This window comes from Culex quinquefasciatus, chromosome 1 (assembly GCF_015732765.1).
Source record: "Culex quinquefasciatus strain JHB chromosome 1, VPISU_Cqui_1.0_pri_paternal, whole genome shotgun sequence".
Classification (NCBI taxonomy): domain Eukaryota; kingdom Metazoa; phylum Arthropoda; class Insecta; order Diptera; family Culicidae; genus Culex; species Culex quinquefasciatus.
The window spans coordinates 36710441-36731749 of record NC_051861.1 but is presented as its reverse complement, the minus strand read 5'-3'; the positions used below and the strand labels follow the sequence as shown (position 1 = coordinate 36731749).

Here is a 21309-nt window from a genome sequence, read left to right as displayed (position 1 = left end):
GTCTCGTTCTCATCAGCAGCCAGCCAGCCATCAGAGGATCTTAGTTTTGTCACCTCTCGAAGAATGTTTTTTCCCTTTTATCAGGACAGGACGGTCGTCGGAAAATCTACCACATCAAAACTCATAAAGATAAAGGAGCCACCACCTCCGGCACTGAAGACGAGCTTTCACCTTTTCAGTGCTGAACTTTCCGTTCTCTCTCTCTCCGACACTCTTCGGATAACGTTGGAACGTGTTGGGGAATGTTTGGAATGTTTGGAAATTTATTTTTCACACACTTTCCAAGAAACAAGTCTTGGCTCCTCGGTACGCTCAACGCACAGACAGGGTGTCTTTTCGCTGGCTGGTTTTCTTGAGCATAAAATTTGCCATCATCGCATCGGAATTAGACCAAGCTCACCGCTAAATACTGAACAGAGGACCACCACACAGGATGGACTTTGAACGACGACGACGACGACGAGAGAGCAGCGTGATTGAGCCATTTGGCTGCTGCTGCTGCTGCTGAGATATGCTGAAACAAGCCAAGTTGACCATCTTAAACGGAAGGGAAGCTCCTTCTTTTTGTGTAATAAATGCACGGTGGAGCAGAATCAGAAAATTATTTGCAGATTTGAAGATCGAGTTGGGCTTATAGAATGTTTAGATTGGCCAAATATTTAATATTATGCCCTTTTAAAATGATAGTGTTGATTTGAAAATATTTTTTTCGAAGAGATCCGAAAATTTCACGAATGTTTCATATTTAAACATTGTAAGTCGGACCGTTAGTTGCTGAGATATCGACATTAGAAAATGGTGTATTGTTTTAGTGGGACTTAGAAAACATCAATTTTCCTGTTTTTAAACCTTTGCAGGGCAATATCTCAGCAAATAAGGGTCGTATCAACAAAATTCAAAAATGCAAAATATAGAGAATTTTCTCAGCTTTTCAATTTTTTGTTTTTTTTTCAAAATAGGGCAAACATGTGCACTAATCTAAAAAAAAAATTAAAAACTGCGACTTTTTTCAAAAAAGTCACCTAAAATTGGATTTAACTTGAAAACGGTGCACTTTATCAAAATTTCACTTTAGTACTTTTTGATTGCAAATTTGATTTTACATCAGAAATGAAGTTGAAAAATTTTTGCGACCAATTTTCCGATTTTTTAAAAAAATCGGTATTGATTCAAACATTCATAACTCGCGATTTTTTGCAAAACCTGGAAATTTCTGAAAAGTTGGCATTTGATGTCCTCTAAAACATATAAAACACAAAAATAATTAAAAAATTTTGCAAATCAAGTTTTAGTGACAAAAAGTCACATAAAAAATCATTTTTTTTTACCGAGTATCATTTTTTTCCAGTATAGTCCGTATCCATACCTACAACTTTGCAGAAGACACCAAATCGATCAAAAAATTCCTTCAAAAGATTTTTGAATTTTCATACATCGTTTTTGTATGGACAGCTGCCAAATTTGTATGGAAAATGATATGGAAAAACTAATGATAATTCTTTGGGCATACCGAAGGCACCAAAAAAGTTTCAGTCAGATTAAAAACTTTACATATATATATTTTATGGAATGCCTGTTTTTTTTCAAAAGTGCTCTAAACGTCCAAATTTTCAAAAACCGAATACCATTGTCCTAAGTCCATTCCTTGTGATGTTACAGCGGTTTTAAAAATAAAAAAATAGGTTTTTGATGGTTTTTGGCAATTTCCATATGACAGACTTCATTTTTCAGTCTCGAAAATATTTTTACCGGAAAGCTCGTCCAATTTCCCATAAGTTTGTCTTAGACCACTTTTCAAAATAACTCGTTTTTTGATGATTTTAGCTGGATAGTAAGGTTACTATAGTACACTGAAAAAATATTGTTTTCAGTTATGAGCAATGTAATAAGCTTATATCTGTAAGCTTATACATCCAATTGAAATGTGACCAAAGACAAACTAATGGGAAATTGGACGAGTTTTTCGGTAAAAATATATCCAAGACTGAAAAATCAAGTCTGTCATAGAGAAATTGCCAAAAATCTTCAAAAAAATTTAAAACCGCTGTAACTTCACAAGGATTGGACTTAGGACAATGGTCAAAATAGAGACTTTTATGTAAAATTGTCTGGAGAATCGACTCTCGTATTCGGTTATTGAAAATTTGGACGTTTAGAGCACTTTAAAAAAAAACAGTTTCAGTAAATGATTTTTGTATTTTTTTGGTGAGTTGCTCCATCCTGTATTTTTCGTGAGTCTTTTTGTAACATCTCAGGCTATTTAAAAAAAAATTAACGATGAAAAATCGTGAGCTCACCTTCAAATTTGACTTTTAAACTTAAACATCAAAAAATCTCATAAAAGTGGGGTGTTTTTTTCTTTCAGTGTATTTTTTCGGAAAGCCCGTCAAATTTCCTACAAGTTTGTTTTTGACCACTTTTTGATACGATGCAACGGCTTCGAGATACAGCAATATTTAAATAACGAAATACAAAAATATTTAAAACACTTACGCCCTTCTCAAATGTCACTAACGAGTGAAAGTGGCTCCATATATACAAAAATGGCTTATATAGGCGTAGGATAACATTTCCATAAAGTTACATTGAAATCGGAGAGGGTCGAAAAAAAGTACCTAAAAAAATCTTGTTTTGAGCTAGAAATGGGCTTAAAACTAAAATTTTGTTGGTACAAGAATAAATAATTAAGTTTTTTCTTATATCTTTGAATTTTAAAATGTTCTGTTATTTTTTTATTCTCTATGGTTGCAAGATTGAAATAATCAAAAAAATATTTCAATATTACTCTTCTTATTGAAAAGTGCCAGCGGCAAAATTGGGCGAAAAGTTCATCGCCCGGAGATCGCGAGTTGGCGCGAGCGAATGAACACTGCGAAAAAAGATTCGGGGGTGCATTGGGGTTAAATGATTATTTCGTCATTCGGTTTAATTAGAAAATAATTATTTTTTCGTAAATATCCCTACTTTGATGCGATGTTTTAGGATGCAAAAGAAATCCTATGTGCTTAAATGTGTTAGAAGAAAGCAGTTTTCTTTGAAAATTACATGTTTACAAATAAATCACAACCGGAAGTAATTTGCAGATTTTTCATACAATGTTTTTTTTTGTTGAAACCATAGCATTTCATTTCTGTATATTATAGCATGGTTTCAAAGATACTTTTGAAAATCTTGATTTTTTTAATAGGTAAATTTTATGAGTTCCGTCACTCGCTAAAACCTGACCAGCTACGCAATGTTCTTTGCCATTCTGGAATCATTGAATACATTTCCATAATTTCGCTGCCGGCCAGCTTCTATTGGATTGGAAGTTGGAACTACCTTAAATTAATAAATGATTAATAGTAGTTTATGCAACAAGTTGCAAAAAGAATTTATCCAACGAGGTTCACCGAGTTGGATAAATACGAAGAGTGCTGAAAAAATCAAGTTTTGTAACGAGTTCCATACTAGTAGTTTATACAACAAGTTGCAAAAAGAAGATTTTTTCAGCACGAGTCGTACATTTATCCAACGAGGTTCACCGAGTTGGATAAATACGACGAGTGCTGAAAAAATCTAGTTTTGCAACGAGTTCCATACAACATTTTTTGCAATTTCGAAAAACACCCATTGAGTGAAATTTAAAGTCGAATTTTCATGTATTTTGTCAATAAATCATTTAAATCAAAAAAATGTTGAAAATTGTTACTTTTCGAAACAAGTGCTGAAAAGTTCAACTTTTCAGCACCCATTTCAGTGCTGAAAAGTAGAACTTTTCAGCATTTATTTTGAAAAGTGTTGCTATTCGATTCTGTTATTTTTGGTACAGAAAAGTAGGCTATTTCGTCGTTCAAGAATGACAGGAAAGGTAAGTAGTTTCACGACGGAATTGCAAAAAACATTTTTTGCAATTCCAAAAAACACACACTGAGTGAAATTTTAAGTCAAATTTTCATGTATTTTGTCAATAAATCGTTTAAATCAAAAAAATGTTGAAAAGTGTTACTTTTCGACACAAGTGCTAAAAAATTCAACTTTTCAGCACCCATTTGAGTGCTGAAAAGTAGAACTTTTCAGCATTTATTTTGAAAAGTGTTGCTATTCGATTCTGTTATTTTTGGTACAGAAAAGTAGGCTATTTCGTCGTGCAAGAATGACAGGAAAAGTGAGTAGTTTCACGACCGAATTGCAAAAAATAAATTATAAATTAAACATCTTACAAAATTTCTCAGCAGCAGACATTTTTGGGAAAACTAAACCAAATTTAAAAAAAAATGTCTTACAAATTTTCAATCGAAAATAAAGTTCACTAAAGCACCGTGATTCCTAGCCGATCCAAGCGTCTTCTTGGAATCTCCTGCTGTGCTGTGGCCGGAATGGGGGGGGGGGCAACACTGCCAGTAGGTTGGAGGAAACTGGGGCTGAGATAAGCGCGTGAAGACACGCCAGGAATTTCATCTATGCCAACACTAGAGGACGCACACATTCAAGACTAGTGAGTGCGGGCGGGTGTTTGGATGGTGGCGAGATGGTAGGATGATAATAAAGTTAGTCATATCGAGTTATTATAATGTTCAATTGGGTGATAAAAGTTTGTCGATGAAGGTGGGAAAGGGGGGGGGGAGGTTGAGAGAGAACAGTAAAGCTTCTCGCTCATTCACCTTTATGAACTTGTAATCGGAGGTATTTCATGAACGGTATGCTGCACTTCTGAACCGGAAGATTAAATTGTACTTAGTTGGAGATGGTTGGAGTGGCAGTGTATTTTGGTAAAGAAAAGGTTATGAAGATCTGTGTAGGTCCATATCCTCCTCACTATATTATAAGGTTCAACATCTTTAAGAAAAATCACTTACTCACACACTCACTCAATCATTCTCTAATTCACTCACTAACTCACTAGCTACCTCAATCGATTATTCATTCACCCACACAATCATTCTCAAACTCACTAACCCAAACTCTCAATCATTGTCTTACACACTCACGCACTCATTCGCCTGCTCACTCACTAACTCACTCATTCACTCACGCATTTACTCACTTACCTACTCAGTCACTCACTAACTCATTCACTCACTCAGTCACTCTTCTGTCACTCACTCACTTATTAGAGAATATCATCGAGAACAGGGCCCCGGCGATGGCCTGATATGAGCTACCAAACAACATTGGCAAAATGGCGTAGTTTGTTTACAAACATGGGATTGTTTGTTGACGAACCGAAAAAATTTCTTTTTTGTAAAAAAAATCTATAACCATTGTGCAATAACATTAAGTCTTACAACACAGACAAAATTTCGTTTAATTCTAGACCAGAATTTGTTTTATTATTATTTTTCAATTCAACCTCTTTTATCGAGATTCTGATCAAGAATGCACATCAAATCATCGTACCTTTAGTGTATCTTTAATTTTCACATCTATTCGCTGTAGATTCGTGTTTACATTTTGAAATTTAGCATAAATTAAAATAAGTTGCAAAATTCCCAACATCAGCCATGTGCAATTTCCACATCACCCGTGCGGGAAACCGATAATAGGGTAATTCATGCGTTCCAAACTGTCAAAATTCCAAAACGTCATTGCCAATCTTCGGTTCGCTGCTTTTGTTCGTGTTTGAAGTTTCGGGCCGAGACTCTGATCGAGAAATACATTTTGAAACATGTCCATTTTTGGTTTTGACAAAAGAATCATGCTAAATCAATTTTGTTCACCTCTCAATTCCTTAAAATTTTATAGAATTATTTCTAAGATGATTTAAAAAAAGAGAGAATTTTGGCCGATTTTGTGTTCGAAAAAAATGTATAAGATGACCTCTGAAAATAAAATTTGCGACACATTAAATTGAGTCTTGTTAAATATTATTATCTTGAATTTCTCCAAATCTTTCTCAAGCCCTCTGCAAATATTTACAAAATTCCTTTGAATCACCTTTCTAAAATCAACTCCAAACCAATAACGCCAACTGGGGTGGTAAATCGAATGCCCAGACTCAATTCATGTTTCTTGGATACTTCCTTTAAAAAGAAGAATGGCGAAGAATTTCCTCGAAACAAAAAAAAATAAAAGAACGAGCAAAGGTAAACCTGTAACGAGATGATGATGATAAATAGGCTTAGTGATTTTTCACGCTCGAAAATAGAAAATTTCACGGAGACCTCTATTTCAAAACACCAAATTTCACGCAAATTTCACGGAACATGAAAAATGTTAAAGTGACTCTGAAAAGCTTATGTTTAAATCACAAAAAGTACTTTTTAGCTTCATTAAATATTATTCTTCAATAAACTTAAAAAATCCTCGTTAAATTTTAACTTGTGTGTGTGTGTGTGTGCAACCAACCAAACGGGACCACGCGGTCGCTTCTTACAAATTGAGTTGTTTCCATGTATTTTAGATTTATATTCTATACGTGCAAATAACTCGCATAGGCATTTGGAAGGTGTTAGCTCTGCCGAGCTTCGGTGACCCATTTCTACGCAGGCTAGCCGTGCGCGAGGTACCTCCGCTAAACCGACAAGCCCCGCCCTAAAGAACGTTTGTATCAAAAAAACGGAATCGACGTAACACCTTATAATGTGGCCCTCTTAAACCTTGCGGTTTCGTCAACGGATCCACAGGCGTGTATCGTTCTTTTTGCGACAAGACTCCGCCTCCCGGGTCTCCTAAGTGTGAAGGTATGGGCACGGGGAGAGGGCACCGAATACCTATATTTACACTTAGAATTTTTTGCGTCCGCCCCGGGATTCGAACCGGCGACCTCTGGATTGTGAGTCCAGTGCGCGGTCCGATTGATCCACACAGGCAGACAATTTGATCCAAACGTTATTCAGAACTTCCGGATCCTCGTCAAATGACAATGACCCAGCGCGTATTTAACAAGATTTCTTTTTCGTTTGTTTTGGATTGATCTCACCAAATATCAGCTTTTCTCTCCAACTCATCCTTAGTCGCCTTGCATGTATTGCGCCAGCAATGCGATGATATTACTTCTATGCGATGTTAATGGGGCCCGGGCAATTTAAACCCGCTGCTGCTTTTCCTTCACGATTCAGGGCCGGATATTCAGCCATGGCCATGGTGTATGAATTTTCTTCTCGACCTTGTTCAACCACAATACACAATTGTACTTTTCACAATAACACAATTTTAAACTATTTGATGTCACTAATCATTTAACGCCCATTCTGACTCAAATTCTGCCTCCACGATTACGATACGATACGAATCTTGGAAACCTCGATAATAAAAACACGAAATCAAAATTTCCTCTTTTCTAGATCCTATGATGGGTTCCGAACACAAAAAAACTAGGTATGATTCCCATAAACAATTTGAGCTGAAAAATCGATGAGCCGTCCAACGCCAAAGACGCCGAGGGCGCTCAACTGTCGGCAACTAAACCACCGCCACCAATTTGAAATTCCGTCGCTCAGCCTCATATTATCTATAATTCCAATCCGATTCTGAGCTTTCCGGATATTTCACATTTTTAACTTAACGTGAAGACTTCCATCATTGTCATGATTTTTCGTTCAAAGATATAAATTTTGCGTTGCTTTCAATATTTTAACAAAATTCCTTCAACAAGTTGCTTAGAATAGTGCCTTACATATGCTGATTCCTTTTGGTAACGATAATCCCATTCCTTGTAAAGTTATGGAAATCGTCATTAATCAATGATTGCCAACTAGGACGTCAATGACTGTGCCACAATATTATATAAATTTTGAAGCACATTTGATTTAGATCAAAAATTCTTTCAGTGGCTTCAACAAGGCAACAACCGGCACATGCTCATTCCTTTTGGTGAAGAAATTCGTTAAATTGAATTTAATACAGAATATTTTATAGTGATGATCAATTTTCTTCGAAAATGATCAACGGCTTCACCTTAAATATCACTTTAAAACTATAATTGTTAAAATAAAAAAAAAAACGAAAAATTCGCGGAGCAAATTTTCAAAACGTCAAAACGCGCGCGTGGCTTGCTTCGATCCTCGCTAAATTTTAACTTGGCACAAAAAAAATATCCTTATTTTCAAAAAAGTTTCCATCTGGTTCATGGATGGGCTCTCTTTATATTTTGAAACAAAATGTAAGCATGCGTATTATCATTTGTTGAACTGCTTTTTTTTAATATTCGACTTATAAAGCTAAAAAGTTTTCGCTGATTTATCAGTTTACATTTTGTTGAATTTTATATCAATCACATCAGATTCAACAATCTTGTCCAGCCAAAATGAGTAAAATAGTTTCAATTTTCCACGACAATTAGTCAATTCAAAATATTTTTTCAGGTTTTCATCTCCTTTTTCAAAAGCTTAATTTAAAATCAATAGGCAAAAATTAATTACATAATTGGCAACGAAAATGAAATTTTTATTCAAAATTAGAACAGAAAACAAAAAAGGTGCTATTTTTAACTTTCAAGAGAATCAACCACCCGAATAAATAATAAAATATCGTTAAAATTATTTAAACAGGACCCAGACATTTTTTTTAAAGGTTCAAAGATAAAAAATACTCTTTATTTCATTTAGAATATAACAAAGCTGAATTATTTTAATTTCTTTTGAAATTATATTGCTTATTGCGAGATAAAATCGCATTTCTCCTTCTCTGTGAGTGACAGGAGGTTAAAGACGCCGAACTACCGCGGTGTAAAAATCGGCAAGTTGAACTGAAATTCCGCGCTGATTTGGCTGTCAAGTTGATTTGTTTTCAATATTTTTCAAAAAGCCAGCTGAAAATTCAAGGCAACCTTTGACAAGAGCCGAAAATTTGTTCTGCGGCTGTCATGCGGCCATTCTTCTGCGGTAATATCAGCGTGCCTGGACTCTAATTATTGACGCCCACGATAATACCTTTCAAGTAAAAGAGTAGTATTTTAATAAATTTAGTTAGTTTCTAAAATACTGAAAAACCTGAACAATTCTTCAAATGGTTCGAATCAAGCTTTTCAAATTCAATTGTTGAAATATTTATTATGATGCTATTTGAAAAAAATAAATGTTTGAAAAAAATGATAAATTTCAAGAGTTTTATACCGTCGGCGAACATATATTGTCAAAATTTAATAACCCTATATTAGTAATTGAACGAGGTTATTCACTCGCTTGATTCTACAGTAGTTCTTACGATTATTTTTATTCCTATTTGAGTTTGATACAATATTTTGAGAAAAATCGTTACATTTTCACGCAAACATAAAATTTCACGGGATTTCGCGGAAAAAGACAAATTTCGCGGATTTCACGCTGTCCGCAAAATCGTGAAATTTCACTAACCCTAATGATAAAGATGATTTCCGCTCAAAAAATTAAAATTTTTTTTTTTGCAATATATTTTTTTTTTAAATTCATGTTGCTGGCATAAATACAAGTTTTCTTTAAACATCACGAAATTTTGTTTAAATTTTTCAACTGTGCAATTTCAAACCCAATTTCATACCTTGCTGCGGCCCATTTCGATGGTAAATATTTCCTGCCATTCCATACACGACGATTCTTTCTCCCCAACTCTGACGCTGGTGGGTCGTTGTAGAAACAGGCCGCCAGTGGGTTTTTTCTCCCACCTCCAATCAAACTAAACTTCCCGGAAATGCTCGATTTCGCAGGAAAACATTTCTCTTCGTTGAGCTGATTTCCTCCTCTTTTCTCCAACCAAAAAATCACTGACTTTGGTATTCATTTCTTGAATAGTTTTGAAAATTGCTGAAATGTTGATTTAACGCAAAATTTTCATTAAAAATCGTTTAAAACAATTTTTTTTAATTTAAAAAAAATATTTAAAATCATAATGTAAGAAATAATACACCCTTCTCAAATGCCTCGCCAGTCTCGAAACCAGTTCGTGTGGGGGCAACCCTGAAAGGTAAACCATAAAAATTTAATTGGAAATTCCCGACACGTTGCGCTAATTTTTTCCTCGTTTTTTTCCCTCCCGCCACTCTCAAATTGACTGGCCCCGAATTGGTTGTAAAGTGCTGAGAGGTCGGAGGGGAATCTTCGACCTTAGACTTCCGAGGGGGGAAAAAAAGAAAACGAACACGAGTCGACAGATGGGCGGAAGCCTTCTCTGGGTTAAGGGAGTGATGAGTTCTCCTGCTGGAGAGAAGGAGCGCTCCTTGAGCCACTAATTGAGCGCGGCTTTACGAGCTGTGAATTTGGCGAAAAGGGAGGGATTTCTTTTGTTTGTTTTTGGAGTTTTTTTGATGATGGAATTGAAGGGATTTGGAAATTTATTTGATTTGCTTTTGCTTGACATTAGTGGATTTTGTTAGGAAGAAAGCTTTAAGTTAAAGCTGTTTTCATATTATTGAAGAATTTAAAATAAAGCAACTTTAGTATAACTTGATCAACCAGTTGAGGGCAAGTTTTAACCACAATTTAAGTGACAGTTTTAAAAAAATATTCAGCGGCAGTTAAAATGGCAGTTTTAAGTTGTAGTTTTGATGATAGCTTCATTGTCAGTTTTTATGGGTTTCTATGGCAGTTCCTATGACAGTTAAAGAGGCAGCTTATGTGGCAGTTTCAATGGCAGTTTTAAAGGCAGAGTTTCAGTGAGAAGTTTTGGTTACAGTTTCAGTGACAGTTGAGGAGGCAGTTTTTGTGGCAGTTTTCGTGGCAGTTTAAAAGGATCGTTCATCTTTTACGATTTGTGCATGCTAGTTGCATAATAATCCCTTCTTACCCACCGTGAGCACCCGCAGTCGAGCAGTTTTTGACAGTTCGCTCCATAAGACATTGTAGAAAAAAGCAAAAATCGCTCGAATGGAAGTGCTCCCGTTGAAGCTTCAGTAACAGTTAAAGGAGATGCTTCAGAAGCGAATGGAGCAAACGTAGTCGAGCAGTTTTTGGCTTTTTTCTACAATGTATTTCTTATGGAGCGAACTGTCAAAAACTGCTCGACGGCGGGTATTCCATCAAGCGACAGATTCAGTAGCAGTTTTCGGGACCAGAACGCATTTCCAGTCGCAGTTTAAGAGGCAGAATATGAATCAGTTCCAGCTCCTTCTGAAATGCAATTTTAGTGCAGTTTCAGTGATCGTTTTTATAGGAGCTTTTGTGGCTGTTTCAATAATAGTGTCATGTTAAGAGGCAGTTTCCGTTTAGACTTAGGGTCAGTTCAGTCACAGTTCTAGTGGCAGATTTATTTGCAATTTCAGTTAGAGAAATGGTTTGGCAAGAGTTTTGAGGGTGGTTTGCAATTTTGGTCACAGTTTAAGTCAGGCCTGCCCAACGTCCGGCCCGCGGGCCGGATCCGGCCCGTGAAGCCATTTCATCCGGCCCGCGACGGCTTTTCGAAATAGTTCTATGACCGGCCCTTCATAAAATATTCAATAAATAAATTTAGTGTCTTAACAAAAAAAATATCTTGAGATCAATTTTTCAGATATTATAACAAAACATTTATTTGTTTATTTTGCTTTTGACATACAATTTGCTAATTGAACGTTTGTTAGGATTATGCCTAACAAACAATCTATAGAAGTTAAGAAATCAGATAGCATTTTTTCATAATCTTCAATAATTCTAAGAAATTTGAAGAATGACGAATCAGATATATAACGTCATGTTTCGAATTCCCGGACGCTTCGAAACCCGGACACTTCATTTTGTTTTATCAATTATTTGGATATAAGTTCCCATTATGAATGTCAAAACTGTGTTATTTGATGAATTCTAACATCAACTTTCATTTAAAGTTCGTTTGAACGCTGTAGTTAATGCAAAAACAACAAAATAAAATAAAATTAAAAGTTTACCAAAATTGCGAAACATTTCAACTGAAATATTCCATACGCGTCCGAAGCACCGGGAAGGCAAAGCAGAAATTTATGGTTTTGATTTCCTTAAATTCTAGCAAATTTTTATATAAAATATCGATTGTTTTGATGTTAACAGCATATTTGAGACCTAAAGAATGCCATTCACTAACATTTCAGTCCAAATTTGTGCGATTCATTAGCAAAACCGAGTGTCCGGAATTCGAAGCAAAAGTGTCCGGATTTCGAATCAGCTTTTAACAGTGTCCGGAATTCGAAGCACAACAAGTCATTTTAATTTTCAAATTCTGATGAAAACTTGTTAGAAAAGACATATTTTGCATGCATTCTCTTGAATCTGACTGTTTATACTAAATCCTGATGATATTTCTACATTTCCAACTTATTACATGATTTTTTGCCAGCTATAACAAAAATAATATGGTACTAAGTGTCCGGATTTCGAATCATGACGTTATTTGCATACACTTTTTTTTTTAATTTCAAGTCTTTAATTTTTTTTTTTAAATTGTTTGTAAAATATTTCTTTCTTCAAAACAAATTATTTGAATCTTATTTGCAACACTTGTTTATGTATTTGTTTACTTGAATTAACCTATTAAAATAAATTTTATGATAAAAAAAATGTTTACTGTTTTTTACTTCACCAATATTAGTTCCGGCCCGCCTCTGCTTTAGAAAAATCAGATCTGGCCCGCAGGGCCAAAAGGTTGGGGGGCCCCTGGTTTAAGTGGTAGTTTTTGACGCAATTTCAGTGTCAGATATTTAAGTGACAGCTTTAGTGGCATTTTATTAGCAATTCTAGTCGTAGAGTCTGCAGTTTGAGAGGTAGATGCAGTGACAGTTGAAAGGCAGTTTCTGTGGCAGTATCAGCATTATTTTCTATGACAGTTCAAGCAGTTTAAGGGCAGTTCAAGAGGCTGTTTTCGTGTAAGTTTAAGGCTTTTATCAAAGATGTAGTCACAGTGTCAGTTTTAGAATCACTGAAGGCAGTTTCTGTTCAATTTCAATAGCAGTTTCCGTTCAAGTTGAGCGGCAGTTTGGTAGCTGTTTCATTGAAAGTTGCAGAGGCAGTTTAAGGGCAGTTTCAGTCATAGTTTCAGTGGCAGTATTCAAGGCAGTTTAAAAGGCAGTTGTCAACTCAAGTGGCATTTATAATTCAGTTTGAGTTGTAATTTTAGGAGCATGTTTTAGAACCAGTTTTAGTGTCAGTTACAGTTGTTGTTTTAACGGCATTTTATTCCAATGCAAGCGTCAGTGGCAGTTTCAGTGATAGTTTCATTGACAGTTTCAGTGGCAGTTTCTATGCCAGTTTCAGATCTGATGGCAGTTCCAGAGGCAGTTTAAAATGCATAGTAAGTATAAGGGGCAAGAGATTTTAGTGGAACATTCTGTTCATTTTGAGTAGCAGTTTCTGTCCAGATTTGGTGACAGTTCAATCACAGTTCTAGTGACAGTTTAAGAGGTAGCTTAGGATGTAGTTTCAGTGGCATTTTAGGAGACAGTCTCAGTGGCAGTTGTAGAAGCAGTTGCAGTGCCTGCTTTTGAGGCACTTACAGTTGAAGACACAATTTCAGTTCGGTTTCTATGGTAGTTTCAGTGACAGTTCAGATAGCAGTTCCAGTGGCAGTTTAAGTGGCAGTTCAGTCGCAGTTCATGGACAGTTTTGGTTAAGTTCATGAGACAATTTCAGTTGCAATTTTAGGTGCAGTTTAAGAGGGAGTTGCAGTGCAAGTTGAAGGCCAGTTCAAGTCGCAGTTCTAGTAAAAATTTCAATCCTAGTCTAAGCCGCAATTTTAGTGACAATTTCAGTGACATAATCAGTGGCATTTTAAGAGCCAGTTTCTGTGGCAGTTTCTGCCACTGTTTCCGTACAGTATCAGTTTACTTTCAGTTCGGTTGTAGTTCAGTTGATAAACTTTTAGCAGATAAATAGCAAATATTACTTACCTGCTAGCATTGAGTTAAACACCAGTGCCGGAAAGTAGTGGTGGAAGTACAGAACTCGTCCCATGGCATAAAATGGCAAATAGTGCAAAATCCAACCGCCAAAAAGCCACAAAGAAGCCCTCAGAGATCGCCACTTGAAGTCTGCGAATCAACCATTAAAATTGTTCAACTCTAGTTGCTTCCAAGCTTAAACATTACAAACTCACCATTTTCCCCATTACCGGTCTCGGATTGATCCCCAGCCCTCTGCTGCTTGACGACCTCCACCAGGAAGACCACTACAAACAGCGCCAGAAAGGCCAGATTGCTCCACCAGATGACGGGATTGCCCAGCAGATAGACGCGATGCTCTGAACCGGAGAAGAATTGACCCTGAAAAAAAAGGAAGATGAAATCGCATTTTTGGAGGTTTATTTAGGAGGAAATATTTGCTTCTTTTCGCCAATCCCCCACCCCTCGCATCGTTTCAACTTTTGGAGGTGGGAAAACGAGCGCAAATTGGAACTCAAAGTATTCAAATGAATTGCGCTGAAACTTTTCCATTTTGGTTCAATTTGCAGCGCAAAAACTCTCCGGCGGACGCGGAACGCGGCGCTTGTTGTTCATTCAGAGATATGAAGTGCTTTTTCTCCCACTGCCCGCTGATGTTGTGAATGAAAGCACAAGCCGGAACTGTGTTACAAGGCAAAGTGAAATTTTTTTTTTTTGAAATTAAATATGTCTTTATTGAACTTTCTTATAATAATTACATTTCATTTACATTCTAAGTGGTATGGCTAAATGCTCTTCATCTTTGTTTTATTTTTCGTTTTCTTATTAACTGTTCACATTCATTTATTTACTTCAAATTGTTTTACATTTTTGCATTGAATCGAATACATTTGGGTACAAAAGAAAAAAAAATCACTTTAACAACTAATCCTAACTTAAAACTAAAAAAAGCAAATTCATTGAAATATTCAAAATCATTAGAACGAGTAAACTACGAACTGTATTTTAAGATAAATCCTCCAAGCGTTCTTACTTGTTCCGCACGAGTTTTGCAACCACGCAGTGTTGTTGTCATCTCGATGAAAATGATCATAAGTTCTTGTGGTGAAAACAGGTCACTACTGCCTTCATCCGTTGATGCTGGTTGGTTTTCCCTCGGTTGCTGGCTGAAGCCAGGAGGTGTTGTATAACTTTTTGCCGCTGATTCAACGGCAATGGCTGCAGATTTGGAACCACTCGAACAGATCCCGCTCCAGGTGACGCCAAAGCAGGAAAATCCACGTCCGTGAAAGTTCGTGATGTTTTGCGTCGATTTGGTTGGTGCCTCGTCGTCGCTTGCTGCCGAATTTTCACAAACTCAGCACGTTTTGGGCAGCTTCGATTCTTGGTCGAATGGTCGCCGCCGCAATTGAAGCATTTCGCTTCGATGTTCTCGTTGATTGTTTCGCAAGCTTGTGTTTTGTGCTCACCTCCGCAGGTTACACAACGACTCTTGATGAAACAGTTCTTTCCACCATGTCCAAACTGCAAGCAGTTCGAACATTGTGTCACGTCACGGTGCACTGGACGATAACGTTCCCAAGACACGATGATGTTGAAAATTGCCCGAACTGCCTTCAGCTCAGACGGCGTTGTCGATCCTTTCTCGAGATGAACCAGGTACAGTTGATCACGATACTTGATGTCCTTGTTGTGTCTCGTCATCTTGAAGACTTCGATTACGTTCAACTTAAGAGTTTTGAGCTCTTCTTTCAGCACACTCACATCCATGTCGTACAGGCCTCGGAGGACCTGTTTCATGGGGCGTTTACTTGGATCGTCATGGCTGTAGTATTCAATCTTTGTGTTGTTCAGGAAATCCCGAACGTAGTTGTAATCCTTTCTGGTAGGTAGCAGAATTTTGAGTCCATCAGCACACAAGCGAATGGAAGCTCGTAAAGCACCAGATTTGATAAACCCGGTCAGCCACTTTCGCACCGAGTCCGATGACGATGTTTTCACAAAAATGGGTGGCAACTTTTCCAGTCGTTCAAATTCTTCCTTCTCGCTCACGTCCACAGGGAGGGTAGCGAACTGGTTTCCAGACAATTTTTAAGCGTCTTTGCTCAAACTGCCTGGCTTTGCAGGTAGCGCTTCGGCATTCTTTAGCTTCTTCAAATCTGCCGATCCTGCTGGTGAGGACCGTCTCTTTTTCTTGCCGTGAGGCATTTTTTGCACTTTTTAGCACTTTTTTGGTTTGTGAGGGACGCACGTCTGACTCGCTTCTCTGCTGATCGCAGACTCCAGGGCAAAGTGAAAGATTTGTTATTTCTGAAATTTACCCACAACAGTTGCAACAGATTGCTTTTTTTCCGCTGTGAGCATCAGGGCACGGATTGATGGCTTAAGTTTATGGATTTCAAGGGGGAAGGGGAATACAACACTCTTGACATTTTTGTAATCAACTTTCTCATTTTTAGCTCACAGCAGGCCAAGGATTGAAACCTAAGAGCATGCAATGGCAATGACCTTTTTGCGTGCTTTTCGGTTGACAAACTGACTGCGTCCATAGTCCTGTTAGAGCATCCGAATTATCTTGATCAAAACAGTATAGCTTTGTTTCCGTGCAAGTGTCCTATTTTCTTACCTCCACGTTGGTTTGGTTTAGTCATCATGATGACAAAGTGTAACCTAGCTGGTGGCCTGTGGAAACGGCTCGTAAACCTTTGACCACCGCGGGTCAGAGTCGAGACGGCTGACAATGTGGGAAAGGGAAGTAATTTGTTATTGTAGACGGTATTGTTTTGATTGGCAGTATGTTGATTCAACTGATGAGAATGTACCTAAAACATCACAGAACGGGGTTTTTATTCTTTGCATTTTTATCTACCATTTATCTACTGTTTTTATTTTGCTCAACTGATTCAAACTTATTCACTGATTCTTCTGTTTACTGTTCACAATTTGGTTTTGATTTTATTAACTCTTGCTGCTGTAAAAAACTGTCAGTTTTCCCTTAATTTGGTAGAAAGGTCAATTCTATTTATCATTTGCCTTTTCTTTATATATCTATTTGAATAAATTCATCGGCCCTATAAGTTGTCCTTAACACAATCTAAGCTCGATTGTTACCTCTATTTATTAACTATTGTTTATTTCTACATCTGCTACATAAATCACTCTCTTACCTTTACTATTGACTCTTTCGTAGGTATGTTTCCTTCACTGTTCATTGTTTTGAATCTTCATCTTTTTCTTAAGCAAGTGAGGTTCGAGCCCTTACTCAATTTATGGAATGACTGAATGATTAACACGAATATTACTATTCAGGAGTTTTTTTTTGAAAAGGTCCAATAAACCCAATTTCCAGTTTTTGCTTTTTGGGTGTTTTTGAAACCGCGTTGAGTCTGGGGTATCAAAAAACACCCAAAAAGCAAAAACTGAAAATTTGGTTTATTGGACCTTTTCAAAAAAACTCCAGTATTGTACTTTTTGATTGCGAATTCGATTTTAAATCGAAAAATAAAGTTGTAAAATTTTTGCGACCTATATTTCGATTTTTTTTTAAATCAGTATTGATCGAAAAATTCATAACTCGGACAAAGATTTTTTGCCTATTCTGGAAATTTCTGAAAAGTTGGCATTGGATGTCTTTTAAAACATATCAAAAATAAAAAAAAAATAAAATAGTGATTTTATTTTTTTGAAAATCCAGTTTAAGTGTCATACGGTGAAATTAAACTCACCAAAAAATTTTGACTTGCGAGCAATTCTCTACGAAATCGGTCTTTTTTCTTAAATTTTTATTTTTGATTTTTTTAATCCGACTGAAATTTTTTTGGTACCTTCGGTATGCCCGAAGAAGCCATCTTGCATCATTAGTTTGTCCATATAATTTTCCATACAAATTTGGCAGCTGGCCACAAAAATATGATGTATGAAAATTCAAAAATCTGTATCTTTTGAAGAAATTTTTTGATCGATTTGGTGTCTTCGGCAAAGTTGTAGGTATGGATATGGACTACACTGAAAAAAAAATGATGCACGGTAAAAAAAAATTGGTGATTTTTTATTTAACTTTTTGTCACTAAAACTTGAGATGCAAAAAAACACTATTTTTATTTTTTTTTATTTTTTGATATGTTTTAACACTGGAACGCCCAACGCATGTCCAACTTACACGGACGCCCAAGCCTCCCAAAAAAGTTGAAACGGTAACTTCAACACGCCCGTTCTCGGGCATAACTCAACCAATCGGGACGATTCTTGTTTCCAGTGATTTGTAAGAATGTCTAGATGATCCTAAAATTTTGCAGAACTTGATTTGAACAAATCTGTAATTTCTGCGACCAAAAACATCGTTCCACCTTTTTTAAAACGACTGCCTCCGCGGAATTTTCGGCGATTTTTTTTTTACACGCGAAAAAAAAAGTTGGAACGATGTTTTTGATCGCAAAAATTACAGATTTGGTCAAATTAAGTTCTTCAAAGTTCTAGAATCATCTAGACATCCTAACAAATCACTGGAAAGAAGAATCATCTTGATTGGTTGAGTTATGCCCGAGAACCAGCGAGTTGAAGTTACCGGTCCAACTTTTTTGGAGCCTTGGGCGTTGGAATGTTAAAGGACATCAAATGCCAACTTTTCAGAAATTTCCAGGTTGTGCAAAAAATCATTGAGCGAGTTATGAATTTTTGAATCATAACTGATTTTTTTCAAAAAATCGAAAAATTGGTCGCAAAAATTTTTCAACTTCATTTTTCGATGTGAAATCAAATTTGCAATCAAAAATTACTTTAGTGAAATTTTGATAAAGTGCACCGTTTTCAAGTTAAATCCATATTTAGGTGACTTTTTTGAAAATAGTCGCAGTTTTCCATTTTATTAAATTAGTGCACATGTTTGCCCACTTTTGAAAAATATATTTTTGAAAAGCTGAGAAAATTCTCTATATTTTGCATTTTTGAACTTTATTTATACGACCCTGAGTTGCTGAGATATTGCCATGCAAAGGTTTAAAAACAGGAAAATTGATGTTTTCTAAGTCTCACCCAAACAACACACCATTTTCCCCAGAGATTTTCCAATGTCGATATCTCAACTAATGGTCCGATTTTCAATAATAAAATATGAAACAGTCGTGAAATTTTCCGATCTTTTCGAAAAAAGTATTTTCAAAAATTTAAACAAAGACTAACATTTTTAAAGGGCGTAATATTGAAAATAGTGTTTTTTTTGCAAACCAAGTTTTAGTGACAAAATGTTAAATAAAAAATCACCAATTTTTTTTTACCTTGCATCATTTTTTTTCAGTGTAGTCCATATCTATACCTACAACTTTGCCGAAGACACCAAATCGATCAAAAAAATTCTTCAAAAGATACAGATTTTTGAATTTTCATACATCATTTTTGTATGGCCAGCTGCCAAATTTGTATGGAAAATTAGGGGAGTGTGGGGTAATTTGGACACCCTAAGGAAATTGCTTTATCACGGGCTGTATGGATATTTTAATAGAATGTATATTTGTATAAAAGAGACCATATTTGATGGAAAAATGTCATTTATTTCGATAAATTTTGATGAAAAACCCATTTTTATCGCAAAAATTAAAAGGTGTCCAAATTACCCCCACATTTTTGTGTGGGGGTGATATGAACACCCCTATGGGGTAATTTGGACATGCCTTGTGGGGTAATTTGGACATGCCTTGTGGGGTAATATGAACACCTTTTGAGGGGTAATTTGGACACATGTTGAAGAATAAGTTTAACATTTGATTTTTTGAGCATGTTTTTATCCTTCAACCAGGTTTTGTAATTGCTTTATATTTTGAAGTGTTGTTTTGCTCACAATATTTCATCAAAGGTTTGAATAATGATTTTGTTATAGAATCATAATTAATTAGGAAGATAACAAATAGTTCTGTCGAGTTTACATAATTTAACCATTAATAGTGAAATGATTTAAACATTGATTCTGGATTAGGCACAAGTATAGTTTTTAGTGATTAAGGAATTTATTAGCCTAAAAATATATATATATTTTTAATTTTACATTCTGTAGCCCTTTTAATTTAAATATTTTTGTAAACCAGCATAGAAATTAGAAATGTCAAAGAAATTAATTAAAGCAATCAACATTAGAGTGTTGTTGAACGCCAAATGTACAGTAATCAGATTTTCATCAATTCGAATATTGGAATAAATTTATCTAAATTGAAAAATAGGGGTTTTGTGAAAGTTCTCATTGCTCACATTCCTTTTTGATTGTTTTGACATATGAAATCCCTCTAAATTTATCTAAATCGCTTTAAAAACTCATCCAACCATGAAAGTTACTTTTTTGTTGCCTGACAGGACAGGACAGGACTTTCAGGTATGTCCAAATTACCCCACAAGCCATGTCCAAATTACCCTCATAGCATATTATATCATAAATTGCAATTATTGAGGATAAAATGCACAATTTTTATACGTACATATCTCAGGCATCGTCCAAGCAACCCTCTTAAACATAAAAGGTCCACTTTTTTGCCATATAACCCCTGCAAAACCTTATTTCCTAACCTTCAAATATAAGAATTTAAGGCAGTGCCAACCGGCCTTTGGAAACTTTTACATATTACACCAAAACTATTTAACCTATTGCAACTTTTTTGGTTTGTCCATACTCCTAGGCCATTACTAGTACTAGCCTTCCCACTTAAATTGCCGATTCACTTTATATCCGAAGAAAACGTGATTTTTAAAGGGGTGTCCATATTACCCCAAACTCCCCTATATGGACAAACTAATGATGCAAAATGACTTCTTTTGGCATACCGAAGGCACCAAAAAAGTTTCAGTCGGATTAAAAAATACAAAAAAAAAACGAATGACCGAATCTGAGAGAATTGCTCTTGTATCATATATTTCTCTTGTAGTCCTCATCCATACCTACAACTTTACCGGAGACGACAAGTCGATCAATCAATTCCTTCAAAAGATACAGATTTTTAAATTTTCATACGGGTCATCTGAAGCGGAACAGCATTTGAAAATTACCCTCTCCGGTCCTGCTCAAAATTGGCAGGGCTGTTCATACTATCAAAACATGTAAGAATCCCGAATTTCGTCCAAATCTTTTTGGCGATTTTTGAGCTCAGGAACCACAAATCTTAGAAGGTTGAGTCTAAACTTTGAAGAAAATTGAACGTAGAATCCATTTCCGTGATCAAAATTTCGATTAAGATGTTTCTCCAACCTGTTTATTTTTTAAATTTGACCGCACCATCATTCCCCTGCCAATTTTACATTAGAATCACTTATTGACCGAAAGGAATATTCATTCGCCGCAATTGCTAGAAGCACACTTGCGCGCGGATAAATATTTACTACCTGGTGTTCTGGGAGAGGATTTATTTATTTTATTATTTTACACTATTTTGAAATAACTAATATACAGGGCTGGTGATTTTTCGCGATTTGACGAATTGCTGGAAGGCCTCGGATATTGTCTGAAAATCGGTAAGTCGGCAGTGCAAGTGATCACACTGAATAAAAAGAATTTCGACCTGGTGTTTGAAGAATTGAAGCGTAGCAACTTCAACTTCTACACATTCAACCACGAG

The 21309-nt window shown here is 36.0% G+C and overlaps 1 protein-coding gene across 1 annotated transcript in view; it reads right to left on the bottom strand.

Annotated features, from left to right (window-relative positions):
- The window catches only part of LOC6047770 (protein O-mannosyl-transferase 2), a 62984-nt gene that overhangs the window by 17388 nt on the left and 24287 nt on the right, over positions 1–21309 (bottom strand). Inside the window, exons 7-8 of the mRNA XM_038260366.1 lie at positions 13933–14098; positions 13727–13867 (exon numbers count right to left, since the gene is read on the bottom strand). Coding sequence (XP_038116294.1) covers positions 13727–13867; positions 13933–14098 — 307 coding nt within the window. The remainder of the gene's footprint in view (positions 1–13726; positions 13868–13932; positions 14099–21309) is intronic.